Source organism: Podarcis bocagei, assembly GCF_964188305.1.
Source record: "Podarcis bocagei genome assembly, chromosome: 8".
In the NCBI taxonomy this organism is placed as follows: domain Eukaryota; kingdom Metazoa; phylum Chordata; class Lepidosauria; order Squamata; family Lacertidae; genus Podarcis; species Podarcis bocagei.
In genome coordinates this window covers 42,582,292-42,596,444 of record NC_138133.1, presented here as the reverse complement: position 1 = coordinate 42,596,444, position 14,153 = coordinate 42,582,292, and the positions used below count along the sequence as shown (strand labels likewise).

Below are 14,153 nucleotides of genomic sequence, written 5' to 3'. Positions count from 1 at the left end.
CCCTCTGCTGGACAGCATTTGTTACAATGTAAGTTAAACCAGAATTTTATTTTAAAAACCTTTACAGTAGAACCCTTTATGTCCCAGGACCTGTAATTTGTCCCAAATATCTGTATAAAGTAGTAGAGCATTGAGCAAAAGTATTCTGATACTTGATCTCTACATAAGAGAAGTTTTAGTGCAGTGCTAATGCAGAAATCACAGGATATATATTATTATTTAACATTGTTGGGCTTGAAAACGGTATCCATATATTTTTGCATCTGTTTCTGTTTTAGATAATTTTTGTTGTTTCATCCTAAATGTTCCAGGCCACAGTCTCTCTCATCCTTTGTAATACAGTCAAATTCTTAAAGGTTTTCGCTGTCAATGTACAGTATATACATCTCAATCACAAACTTCTGCAAGAGTTTATATCTCACTTTCAGTAAGCAAAACCCTTGATGATTCTTACAGTACTAATTTCCTAGTATTTGTGCAAGACTTCTGATTGTACTATACCCATTTGTAGGCAGAAATCTAAGCTAATATGAAGCCTGCCCTGCAACATAAATCCTGGCGACACCTATGCTCAAAACACTCAATGATTATCAGCTAAGGTGGGAACTGAACCATGACCATTGTAGCTCTCCACAACCCATGTTACCAAATAAGTCTATTTACCAATTCTTCTAGCATGACCTTTTGTGATTCTGTTTCAAGTATTTAAGTACAGTAGTGCATATTAAGTACTGGTTTGTTCCTACAGTTTTCTTGTCACTAGGAAAATATAAAGTGCTTGCAAGATAACCTGCTATGATGCCTTCCTAAAATGAAATACAGTGCAGTATAATCTGTATGAAGTAAAAGACTCATTTGACCAGTTCAGTCATATAAGCACAAATCAAAGTATATTTCCATTCCTTTAGCAATAGATGGCAAGAGCAGACACGCCCTCCAAAATGTAGGTCACCTATTTGAGATGGTAGATAAAGTTATGCTTTAATCTTTTGCAATGTTAAAGATTAATGTATTATAAGAAGACAGAAAAATGGCTATACATCTATAACAGCAGTAAGCATGGCAATCTAATATAACTGGGGAAACTAATGCACTATCACTGGAGGATTGGATATCAAAGGTTTGGGAAGCAGATCAAATGATAAAATTAACTAGCATTGTCAGGGTCCGGGAAGAAAGGCAACGTCATAGCCATTTTATTGAAAAATTGAGTGCTTTTTTCATGTATTGAAACTAGGCACATTTTTAATTTTTTTAATTGAAGCTGTCGTTCAAGAGACCCGTTTGTGGAATGCTGGCAAAATCCGCATTGACTTCGCAGGAGAGAAAGGCTAAGGAATCGGATCCGCCCCTGGGCGGAACACCCTGTCTTCGCGCAAGCGCCCTTCGCGGAGACTCCGCCCTTCGCAGTTGTTTGGGTGCAGCGGCGTTCCTTACCTCCGCTAACGTCACGGCCTTGAATCCCTGCAGGTCCTGCTGGGCGACATGGCTGCCCAGAAGATCAACGAAGGCTTGGAGCACATCGCTAAAGCGGAGAAATAGTGAGCGAGGGGGGGCGGGAGGGGGAGAGGGCGAAGGAAGCCGGCGAGGGACAAGGGAAGCCAGCCCTTGGGGAACAGGCGGGCGAGTGGGGAGGCTGTACGCGGGGGCTGTGGCTGACTGCGCACCTCCAGCTCCCCATGGAGCAGCGCCGGGAGACGGGGCGGTTTCCCCCGGGTGGAGCTGTGGGCGGAGGGAGCCCCTCTCGGACCCGCGCTCGTCTCTTGAGAGCAACTCCAGGCGGCTCTGCTGGAGCTCCCCCGCCAGAAAAGAGGGGGGCGGTTTCTTGTTTTGGGTTTTGCTCTTATGCGCAGACAACACTTTGCATCCCTCAGGCATACCCTCGTCATCAGCGCGTCGTCCCCTTAATGGGGCTTGCTTGACCCAGGATGTTCAAGCCCTGAAGTATTGCGTACTTCCTTTCTCTCCCCTACCCCAACCTCTGTGGACTCTACCTTAACACAAAGTCGCACCACTGGGCTACCCGACCTATACTGGTTGCAGTACTTAGGTAGAGGTCATCACCACTCTTCCTAGATCCTGTTACGCTATGTCAGAGATTGAAACTAGTGGCTTGTGCTGTGGCACCAGTAAGCTGCAAAGATCATCCATGCCCCCCCAGCTATGTTTGAACCAGATAAATCTCTTTTTCTTTGTAGAATTGAAAAGGTTTGACTGTAAGACCTGATACCTGGTCACCATTTTGACACATCTAGTGAAATTATTAGGCAGTAGGCAATCACTGGTATGACAGTTGCAGCATCAAATTCCTTATTGATGTAGCATATCACTGTTATTACTATTTGTAAGAAAAGTAAGCAGTTTACAATAAAGAGGTATATTTTTATAAAATAAATTGCTATTTCTTGGTTTATTCTACATTTCAGTTTGAAAACTGGATTATTAAAATGGAAGCCAGACTATGACAGTGCAGCAACTGAATATTCAAAAGCAGGTATGTTCTGTAAAACGTTGGCAGTTCATTTTTGCAACCTTAAATATGTTTCATATGTTCCCCGGCAAAGCTAACTTCTATTGGCAGTTTGTGGATTAACTTGTTGAAATTCCTCTAACCCACAGTGCTGTATTCTTGCAGCAGTAGCTAACTGACTACCTGCCATTGTGATGCATTTCTGAATATATACCTAGGGTAAAAATAGACAGGTGATATATTCGGGGGGTTGTTTGAAATGATAGATTGGTTTAATTTATAAAGGCTTTTCAGGAGCAAAACACTTCAGAATATCTAGGAAAAGTATATTTCTGCATTCATGGGAGCCATCATTTCTGGGGGACCCAGGCAAGGGAAAAAAACCCAGCAGTCATTATATTAAGAAAACCAGAGGTTACCTTAGACTATTGATGGATGTCAGGTTGCACAGTATTTCCTAGTGGCTAGAGCTTGGAGTGTTGTCTAATCTTCTTAGGCCAAAGTATGTCTCTTGCAGCCTAATGCTATGCCTGTTTACTTGGAAGTAAGCCCTACAGTGTATAATGAAGCTTAATTTCAAGTATGCGTGCATAAAGGTTGTAGCCATAACATTGTGAAAGCCTTTGATGCTAAAATGTGATTTTCTTTAAGATTCATATCATTATTCAAGATTAATACAAATAATAAAAAGTAATTCACATTTCTTTAAAATTGCAAGAAATGTATGGCATTATTTGATTAATGAATGTGATAATAAACTTGACAGGATCTGGGGGGAAATCACTTTGCTGAAGTAAAAATCCAAATTGTCTCTTAAAAGTTCCCTTCTAAATATTATTTCTGAGGTGCAGTAAATGGATATTACTATGTACATGCAAACACAGAACATAATATATTTTTAATGGTTTCTTTTCTATTTCTTTTCAGCTGTTGCTTTTAAAAATGCCAAACAATATGATCAGGCAAAAGAAGCCTATTATAAAGAAGCTCTCTGCCAGGAAAACAATAAAGCGTATCCTTTTATTAATTCTTGCTTTGCTTAAGGGTTTGAAAACATGACTATTGGACTGATACTCCTTTTTTTTAATTCCAAACTTTTAGTGAAATACTGATGTAATGTTTTCTATCTTTTTTTTTGGGGGGGGGGGAGATTCAAGAAGTTTCTCTGTTTACCACATGACTCATGACCACGACTCTTGACGAGTGTTTCTTGTGACACTAGCTTTTGCATCTCCATTGGATCTTTTGCCTTTTTCAATCAAAAGTTTGAGCTAGAAAAGCTGCTTGTCATGATGCAGAAGGGTCTGTTGCACCACAGCCAAAAGTAGTAGTTTTGAAATGGATCTAGATTGTCTTATCTTTGTGGAATTATTTGGTGCATATATGAATGTTAACTTGTACCAATAGCATTCAAGTATATACCCTCTTTAAAAACAGTTCAGGATTGAATATAGTATTTATTTCAGGAAGACATGGTATAATTTGTATCCTTGACTCAAAATGATTTACTTCCAGTCTTTTCCATGCTGCAAAGTAAGTATGAATGCAGTTTTAATTTGTTGAGAGCTCTTCAGTATATGGAAAATGTAATTGAGGTTGACGCTCATCAAAATATAATTCAGCAATTCAGTGCACAGGAAGCTGGGACAAAGGAAGCTGAAATAAGTTAAGCCAGTGTAAAGTTGCACCAGAGCCAAAGCCCATTCAGCAGTGCGGCAGTTGCTCTGCCTAAGCCTGGGCAAACAAAATTAAGATTCAAGGCAAAACCTGTTTCTGGAGCAGTTACAAAACAAATAATCAAAAAGCGCAGGGTTTTTTTATACATTCCCCCCAAATCCTTATTACCATATATACTTGAGTATAAGCCGACTTTTTCAGCACATTTTTTATGCTGAAAAAGCCGCCCTCGGCTTATACTCGAGTGAGGTGGGAGGAGTGGCCCGAAAGAAGCCCTTTCTCGCCGCTGGGCCCTCCGCTGCCACCCGCCTTTTGCAAGGGCAGGCACAGGAGCCATGGTTGGGAAAGGTGCTGCGCTGCGCTGTGCCTCTCCCAACCGCTGCTCCTATGCCTGCTCTTGCAAGCGGAAGAGGCGGTGGTGGAGAGACAAGCTGCCCGAAAGGAGCCCTTTTGGGCTGCTGGTTCCTCCTCCTCTGCCTTTGCCACTGTCAGCAGTGGCGGAGGAGGAATGAGCAGCCTGAAAGCAGCCCTTTTGGGCTACTTGTTCTTCCTCCGTCGCTGCCATCACCACCAGGTTTGTGGTGTGGTGAACCGGCTTATACTTGAGTCAATAAGTTTTCCCAGTTTTTTGTGCTAAAATTAGGTGCCTCGGCTTATATTAGGGTCGGCTTATACTCGAGTATATACAGCACCTTACTTGTGAGTTTTCTCACATATTGCAGAATTAGGTAGTAAAAAGAGATGTACGGTTATGCATCTACTTTTTATTTTACTCTTTTAAAAAAAGGAACTTGCTTTTTTTCCCATGGACAGCCAGTGTCCTCATGGGAGAGAGCTGTGAATTCGCATTTCAAGCCAAGTCATGGAGCAAAAATTAAAGTGCATGTAATTTGGATGTCTGGTTCTGTTCTACATATTGCAGCGGAGTGAATAGGCTCCAAGATGCCTGCATCTTAGGATTGTCTGTCCTATATTCTTTGGTATGATACACTTTAAATTCATTCACTTTCAGCACTGATTTAATTTTGCTTTGCGTTTCAGAGCTTATGAACAAGTTGGCATGATGTTAAAGGTATGGCCATTTCCAGTCAAACCATCTATATTTGATTTGGTTACAACTAATTATTGGGTGCTTGTCCTGTGCAGTGCTAACCCTGTAGTTTGATAAACTTGTTGGGTTTTTTGTGGGGTTTTATTTTTTTGAGATTTTGAGTAGATTTTGCCAGGTTGCTAGGTCACATGACCAAGCTGAAAAGGGGTTTGGAATAAGTTTAGATAGTTTCTTTCCCTGCACCTGGCTCTCCTTTTTCGGTACTTCTACCAGTGCAACTGAGCCAGGGTAGCAAGCCCAAGGTCCTCCAAATCCAAACTATTTCATTCTGCTGGCTCTTGGGTTTCAATTGTGCTGCTTGTATGATCCATTTATCAGCGAAGCCAGTACTTGTGATCTCAATCAGTACTACTTAATAGTCTTAAATTCAAGGACTCCTAACATCTTAACAATTGCCCTGTTTACTTCAAAGTAATTTTAATAGGAAGGTGGTTCCTGGTAAGGAATTTCAACCTTTGTTGATGTGGAAGTCAGCTAATCTGTATTTAAGAGCTGGATCTTTTCAGCATGAAGAAATTTACACTTTTTGGTTAGGATAAAAGTGAGGGAAGGACATTTAGCTAACCCATTAAATAAACCTTTTCCAGGTGATTCTCACACGCATAGCCAATGCTTGAACCATCACAGATCAACAACATAGGAAGTTTTCATATCGCCTCAAATGCAGTGCATCTTCGTGAAATACATACATTTAGATTTAAATCATAAAGTGTTGAAATAAAATTGTATAAATGGGTGTTTGCAGTTGCCCCTAGTCATTCACTCTTTGCAAACTCTACGATTCTTGCAGGAATTTCTTTGCCTTTTTAATGTTTCCATCTACTAAAGATTGTTGTACTGATTTTTATCAAAGGGTTTAACAAAACTTTTAATAGTTTCAAATATGCAATAATGTGATAAAACTAAATGAAAGTATTAGATAGACTTTGATTTGCCGTTTTTCCTGACAAACATGAATCTCTTTCTTTCTCCTTTAGGAGATGAAACAACATCATGATGCAGTGGAAATGATTCAGAGAGCCAGCATGATGTACCTGGAGAATGGAACACCTGACACAGCAGCTATAGCCCTGGATCGGGCTGGGAAGTAAGTCTGCAAACTCAAAGCATTGGTTTCTTTTCTGGAAAAGAAGTTTGATTTATCTAGTTTGCTTTTTTTAAAAAAAGCCATCAAGCTAAATAATAATGTTGACTTTTTATTTCAGAGTAATAGAAAATATAAATCCAGACAAGGCTATACAACTTTATCAGCAGACAGCAGCAGTGTTTGAAGTAAGTCGCCTGAAAGCAATATAGTATGTTCCCCAGGAAATGTGTTGAGAATGGCAGAGAATAAAATTTAGAAGGTGAACAGCAGTCAAGTCCTATTGCAAAAGAGTGAAACTTCAGGTGTGCTTATTAAATGTCTTTTTGTCTGGTCTTTCTGACAGCACTGCTGAGTAGACTTAACTGGTGTTGCTGAATTCTTTTTTACATGAGTCTTACTACTTTCATCAGCAAATGTCATTTGATTTGTATAGTATATATTCCATAAGAGTAGATAACAAAGCCTAAATGGGGCTAGAAAATTGGGGCCAAGCTTGGCCAGCAGGTAAACAGGCAAGCTATCTGTCTTCACTTTCTCAATTCACGACAAACAGTTTTTAAAATGCAATGTTTACCTTGCAGTGCCTGCATTTATTCCATTAAATGCTGCAACTTTTCTGGAATTTCATGTTCCAGTTAAGCTTACTCAGAGAGGTTTGGGTCACCCAGCTGATAGAGCTGTGTATTAAGTCAAGTAAAACTGGAGAGAATTTTACCTGACAAATCATTAATGTTCTCATATGATTTTGGTTTCTTATCTAGAATGAAGAACGTTTACGGCAAGCAGTTGAAATGTATGGAAAAGCTTCAAGGCTTTTAGTCAGAGGTCGCAGGTGGGCATCCTAACTTTTGTATTCCTTTTTTAAAATGAAATCATTCTCATGGCACTGCCAGCTGATGAAGCTTTTGCATAAATTCACAGTTGGTCATTAAATTCTTGCATGATATCCAGATGACATTCATCCATGTTGGGGTGGGGGAATTGCAGTTTCCTAGCTTGCAAACTTTTAAATTTTCTTCTTGGGAGATAGATTATTCCTGTAGAATGGCATCTACTATAACTGACTTTCAAATGAAACAGATATTTCATTAAAGAATTCAAAAGTGGTGGGCATCTATTGGCTGGTAACTGCAAAGACACTGAAGCCAAAGGAGACAAACTCATTCCTTTCGTGTCCACTTACCATTCTTTTGAAAAATACAACAAACGTTGAAAATGGACAAACCTATTCCCTATCTCAGTAATGTTTCATTTAGCTCAGTTGCTAGAAAGTGAGAGTCTTAATCTCAAGATTGAGGATTTGAGTCCCATGTTGGGCAGAAAGATTCCTGCATTGCAGGAGTTTGGACTAGAGGACCCTCATGGTCCCTTCCAACTCTTCAATTCTAAGATTCTACTGCCTTTTCTTTAGAGCTGTATATGTCCATTGATTCCCATCTCCCCAGCAGCAAAACTAGTCCGGGTTTGGGAGATAAAGGTCATTCTCATTGTTAGGTAAGGTAAAGGTACCCCTGCCCGTACGGGCCAGTCTTGACAGACTCTAGGGTTGTGCGCTCATCTCACTCTAGAGGCCGGGAGCCAGCGCTGTCCGCAGACACTTCTGGGTCACGTGGCCAGCGTGACAAAGCTGCTCTGGCGAGCCAGAGCTGCACATGGAAACGCCGTTTACCTTCCCGCTAGTAAGTGGTCCCTATTTATCTACTTGCACCCGAGGGTGCTTTCGAACTGCTAGGTTGGCAGGCGCTGGGACCGAGGAACGGGAGCGCACCTTGCTGCGGGGATTCGAACCGCCGACCATGCGATCAGCAAGTCCTAGGCGCTGAGGCTTTTACCCACAGCGCCACCTGCGTCCCTCATTGTTACTGGCACTCAATTGGGGCTAGCACAACTAAAACATGCAGATCATAACCATTTCTTCCTGTACATCTGTAATGGTGTCAGCCATACATTCCATATCCCAGTGCTCATGTGGCTGTATTAGACACAGTCATCCAAATGCATTGCAGGTAGTATAAATCTGGCCTGGCTTTTCACCATTTCCTTACACTCCAGCATGTGTTTTGTAAGGAAGTAGTTCCTTCAGCTTTACGTTCAGTATGGGCTCACTGTAACCGCACATGAGCTCATGTCTTGCTTGGGTGTTGAGCTGCCTTTTTGGGAAATGGGCACTTAAGGGGTGATTTTCTCTCCCTGATTCCTGCTGCTCCTTTCTTTAAATGTACCAATCCTTCTCATTGTCTTTCAGACTAGATGAGGCTGCAGTATCTATTCAGAAGGAAAAGAGTCTTTATAAAGATATTGAAAACTATCCAACTTGTTACAAGGTATAAAGCCAGGTGGTCTCTTTATCTATTTCTGAAAAAGTGCTCTTTTCTTTTGAATTACTCTAATTTGTAAGCTCACATCTAATTGAACAACGTTAGATGTATTCCTCACTAGAAATCATACACGCGCTAATCTCTAGTCTTAAAACAGTTGGAAATGTTAAAATTGGTTCATGTTTTTGTTTTTTGTTTTAAAGTATTTAAAAAAACAAGCATCAAATTTGGAAGATGATTTTTTAAAAAATATTGGCCTGCACCATATTTTATGCAGTGTTATAATTGTAAAATCTGACACAGCTTTGAAAATCCCGAATATCTATGGATTGGGTGGAGTAAGACTTATTTTCCCCTGCATAACTTTTGTGCCATGCCTTGGTTATTTAATTGACTTGTGTGTGACTAGCAGAGTCTGTTGTTAGGTGCTATCAGGGTTTCAGGTTCAGCTTTTCATGAGGCCGTGTTTATTTTAAGCTACAAGCATCTTCCGTGTACCGATGTGATCATTGTGTTCAATGCTTGCTGATGAATGTATGAGGAGTACCTGCAAAATTACATCCTTAGTTTGGTGAAGAAGAGGCAAAGTAGCCTAATGGCCAAAGTACATAATCTGTAATGATCCAAGTCCTCTTAAATAGCAAAAGGTGTATTTATTTTATGCCATTCTATAATTGAAACAGTTATGGAGAGTTATTTAATGCTAAACTTGTAAATCTTGGCTCAGAAAATGGCAGGCCAAACATTTGTTGCCAAAGATCTGGTCATTTTTCTGAAAGAAAAAAATCACCCTTAATTATTCAAAGTACCTCTGTTTTTCTTTTTTTGAGATGCTGACATTTATATTTTTTTCTGTTGAATCTGTTTAACTGAGAAATTAATACAGCTTTGTTATTAGAGAGTGAATCAGTCGTTTTTTTTTTCCTTTTAGAAAACTATTGCTCAGGTCTTAGTTCATCTTCACAGAAATGACTATGTTGCTGCAGAAAAATGTGTCAGGGAAAGTTGTAGGTAAGTCATCTGTTTGCCTGATTTGTTTTTAATTTTTAAAAGCATAGTTGTCTTCTTCATTATCTTATGTTCTGTATTTCTGTTACTGGCATAAGCGCTGAATGCAGGGTTCGTTGGCACATCATCTTTTTGAGAAACGCTCCTTGCTTATAAAAGAGTGACAATAAATTTGTTCCTCATCTTAATATCAAATTGTTACATCTACAAAACTCATTTGTTGGTTTAGAAAGTAAGCTGCTCATTCATTCATTCATTCATTTGGTACTCTTAGGCATTTGGGTCCCAAACAATTTAAGACACTATATGATAGTACTAACACATTGAATTTGGCTGGTACCTGCCTGGTAGCCAGAGCAAAGCTTTCAGAACCAGGTGACACAAGATCCCATTGGGCTTGCCCCACTTACTAATCTAGCAGCTTCATTCTGCATTAGCCGGACCACTTCAAGAGCATCCCTACATAGAACCCATTACGTTAGTCTAAGCGGGGCCAAGCTATTCTGTTTCAGGAACAGCCATAGCTGACAAACTAGCCTACACAGGGCCTAAGCACTCCTAGCCACAGGAACCACTTGAGATCAACTCCTGCCATTACAGGTGGAACACCTAGTTCTTAGATATGGGAACCTGCCCACCTACAGCATTTCCGTCTTACTAGAATTGAGCCTCAGTTTATTAGCCCCCATCCACGCCTTCTCTGCTTCAGTGTACCTCCATAGCCTCTCCTGATTCAGATGGGAATGGAGAAATAAAGCTGTGTGCACCATACAGATGACACTATGCTCTAATTCCCAAGATCCCAGTGGTTTAATCATAATTAAAACTTGCGCAGAACGATCAGATAAAAGCAGTGTTAAAATCAGTCAATGCATGTTGGTATATCTGGGTCTACAAATGGTACAGTTGGCACTAAGCAAATCTCCTTAGGGAGAACATCTCCAAGATAGGGTGCCACCACCTAAAAGGTTGTCTTCCTGGTCACTTCCCATCTAACTTCAGATGGTGAGGGAAACCAGGGTAGGGCTTCTGATTAAGAATGCAGAATCTAGGCAGGGTCATATTGTAGGAAGTGGTCGTTTAGGTACTTCTCAGGCCCTGATTCTCGCGTCTTCCATTTTCTTGTTTGTACTTTATATGGAAATTTAGTTTCTTTACTTTGAGTGGAGTAATTTAAATAATACTGCAATTGCTTCAGCATACCAGGCTTCAGCGAAAGTGAAGACTGTGCCGCATTGGAGCAGCTCCTAGAGGGGTATGATCAGCAAGACCAGGACCAAGTATCAGATGTTTGCAATTCACCACTGTTTAAATACATGGACAATGATGTAAGTTGGTGTCTCAGTTTATTTTCTTAAGCAGAATATATTAACTGATTATTTTGATCCACAGGGTGTTTTGTACTGACAAATAGTAAGTTGCAATGCTATGCATAAATGTGGCATTTCCTGTGATGCATGAGTATTCAAGTCACTGCCAAAGCTAAAGTCTGAATGGGCTGTGGGTAGTATCTTGTCATCTTGGTCATACAACTTTTTTTTCAGAGGGCTTTTTCCTTCTAGAAAAAAGATTGGCTGTAACATAGGTTTGTAAATACTGATTTCAGATTGCAGAGATAGGCCTTCCTTTACATTACTTGTGTTTTTAATCTTAATGTCTTATAATTTTATTATTGCAATTGTTAATGGCTTTGTAGATTAAATTTTTGAGATAAAATAGTGAGAAATAATCACGGTGCCCTGGGACACAGATGAATGTGTCCACTGCTTTGTATTCTGTTACTTTCCCTTAGAGTAGTATTAGTGGGGTGCTGGCATTTTCTAATTAACCATTCTGTTACTTTATGCAAATACCCACATTGACTGCAGCAGAGTAAGTTAAACAGGGCATGTATGCTCAACATCTTGTTCTTGCCCTCTGCCAGTATGCCAAGCTTGGCCTCTCATTGGCTGTCCCAGGAGGAGGTGTGAAGAAGAAATCCCCAGTTACTCCACAGGGCAAAGTGGGTGAACCAGGTGAAGGAGGTTCCCGTGGAAATGAGGAAGATGATGATTATGCAAGTGGACTACTGTAACTCCAATACAACTCTACTCTTAAATGTCAGCCTAGCTGTTTCTGGCAATGAGCAATTCTGGAAGCTGCCGTCACTTCATTGCAATCAGTAAATTGGAAATTTAAATATTTGTCTGCTTCTGGGAAATTTATACGGAAAGCATGGTTGTACATCTCAAAGTCTTCTTGAGTTATAGTCCTACATCTTTGCAGTGCATCTGCTTTAATAAAGAATTTTGAGTATTACAGTCTTCCCTTCAAAAGGGGAAGTGGGGTTGGATGATGGCATCTACCTTCTAATAATTCTTTCTAGATGTCTAGTTTCAGGGCCTATTGCTTCATGCTCTGATATTCCTGGGCAAGGATGGGATTCAGGCAAAGGAGTGTTAAGCATTTTTTTGAACAATACCCACTAAACAGTGTGGAACACCTTAAACTATGTTGGCTATCCCTTTTCCCATATGACCCTAATATTTTCTGAAACATAATGTATATAGAAGGTTTATGGGCCAGTGTTGGGAAGGCATAATCAGTTCTTTAGAAGCATAAATAGTGAAAACTAGTTTTCTGAGTAACACAACACCTCTATAGATAAACTGGAAAAGAAACCTTGTTTTCTTCTGAATATCACATACTTTAGCTATGGAAACTTCAGCATTTCTGGGCAAAAAAGGACCCCACACTCATTGGTATGCAAATGATACGCTTTTCATATTCAGAGAATATCTAACATTATGAACTTGCAGATTTTCCAGGGAGAAGTAATATACCACAGGAGAAGGATCTTGAAATGTGTTCAATAACATTCCTAGTAGCTTTCAATTGTGTTGATTCAGCATCATGAACACAATTCCCTGTTAATCGCATCCCTTGCCATAGGGTAATGTTTACTTTCACGGGTAATTCAATTATTGCTGTTTTTGTCAAGTATAGACTTGCACTATTATGTATTGTGTGAGGAAAGGAACATGACTGTAAAACACAGTTGTTTTTTGAGGTGTGTGTGTGTGGGGAGACAGTAAATTCTTAAATCACACATTCAGACGTTTATGGAGAGATGTTTGTAACCCAGTGAGTATAACAGTTTTGAACTAGGCCCACTTCCTATTTTCATGGTACATGGAAATCTTCAGGGATATAAAACTGAATTTGTGTGCAATGAAACAACATTTTTACAAAGGATTGCAATGACACTTTCAGAATTGAAATTTGTGAAGTTGAGTGTAACTTAAAATGCGTAATGTCTATATTTTTTGACCTAATGACCTTTATTTTAGCTGGCAAAAATGTAATGGAAACCCTAGTATCTTTATTCAATGTTAAACAGTAATCAGCACTTTCTGATAATATATGTTTTAGTGTTTGTTTCCCAAAGCACTGTACACACTTCCTTTGACTAAGAGAGCAAATGTAGCAAGGAGGAAGGTTTTGAGGAATAATGCCAACTTTTCAAGAGCCAAAGCATGTGTTGGTTTGCATGAAGTTGCTAAAATACTATGAAAGTAAATAACTATAAATTATTGAATACTGCTCATTTGTACATCCAGATGTTGTGTAAACTGTGTTTTATGCAATGTGAAATCTGTACTTTAATTGTAATTCTGCCTGGCCTTTCCGTGGGATGCAGTAGAGTATAAAAAAATGTTGTAATTCTCTGCAAGATCCAGCCTCCTGAGAAGAGGCTCTGTAATTCAGCTGTAAAAAAAAAAATCTTAAAACAACAAGTTTCTGTGTGTGCTTTTATAATGATTGTGATCAGTTTGATCCATTGGGGTGCTGAAATGTCAATGGAACTGAAAATATCAAACCTCAGTAGTTGAGGTGAAAAACTAGTGTTACTCAATGAGCAGAAGTTACTTAGGCTGTTTACAGTATCTGTTAATCCTGTCACTAGAATTTCTCAATTGCTTTTACGGTGTAATCTTTAAATCTTCCAAGTGAGAAGTAATTTGAATATTGGCAGTCACTAGCTAGATCAGGCATTTCTCAACTGTTTCTCTTTTAAGGGGTCTTGTAAATAATGAGAAGTTTGTTGCTTCTGGATATGGAAGGTCACATACAAACTATAAAATGAACCTAGAATGAACACTTTGTAATAGGCTACACAAAATTGTACCGACTCTTGGGTATGACCAATTGACTTTAAGAATGCTTTGGTGTATGTTTGTTTAGTCTAGTAACTGAGTTGACCTGTGGTGCTTTCAGAAGAAAATGTCCCATTTGGGGCTTCTGTTCGGCAGTTTATGGATTTAGAATTGCAGTGTAGTATAATTATTGCCACAAGATGGTGGTGTGGTTCAGACAAAAGTGTGTTGGTTTTACTCTACCCTTCTCTGTGAATGCAGTGAACATGAAAAACTATCTTAAATCAAGATTTATACCTTGCCTTTGGTTCAAAAGATCCTCAATATCTGCTTCTAACAGATTGCA

The 14,153-nt window shown here is 39.6% G+C and overlaps 1 protein-coding gene across 1 annotated transcript; it reads left to right on the top strand.

Annotated features, from left to right (window-relative positions):
- Positions 1 to 1,382: 1,382 nt before the first annotated feature.
- Positions 1,383 to 13,447, top strand: NAPG (NSF attachment protein gamma). Its single transcript, XM_081205660.1, has 12 exons — positions 1,383 to 1,541; positions 2,427 to 2,494; positions 3,398 to 3,482; positions 3,986 to 4,003; positions 5,189 to 5,219; positions 6,236 to 6,345; positions 6,464 to 6,530; positions 7,107 to 7,177; positions 8,591 to 8,669; positions 9,595 to 9,674; positions 10,870 to 10,999; positions 11,596 to 13,447. Exons 1-12 carry the CDS (start codon positions 1,486 to 1,488, stop codon positions 11,743 to 11,745), a joined length of 945 nt encoding a protein of 314 aa, XP_081061786.1. The 5' UTR covers positions 1,383 to 1,485; the 3' UTR covers positions 11,746 to 13,447.
- The last annotated feature ends 706 nt before the right edge of the window (positions 13,448 to 14,153 follow it).

Excerpts from the sequence above, each read along its gene's own strand:
- NAPG (XM_081205660.1), top strand. The coding sequence starts at position 1,486 with ATGGCTGCCCAGAAGATCAACGAAGGCTTGGAGCACATCGCTAAAGCG. Across the intron at positions 8,670-9,594 it reads ACTATCCAACTTGTTACAAG|AAAACTATTGCTCAGGTCTT; the intron begins GTATAAAGCCAG and ends TTTTCCTTTTAG. Across the intron at positions 11,000-11,595 it reads TTAAATACATGGACAATGAT|TATGCCAAGCTTGGCCTCTC; the intron begins GTAAGTTGGTGT and ends GCCCTCTGCCAG.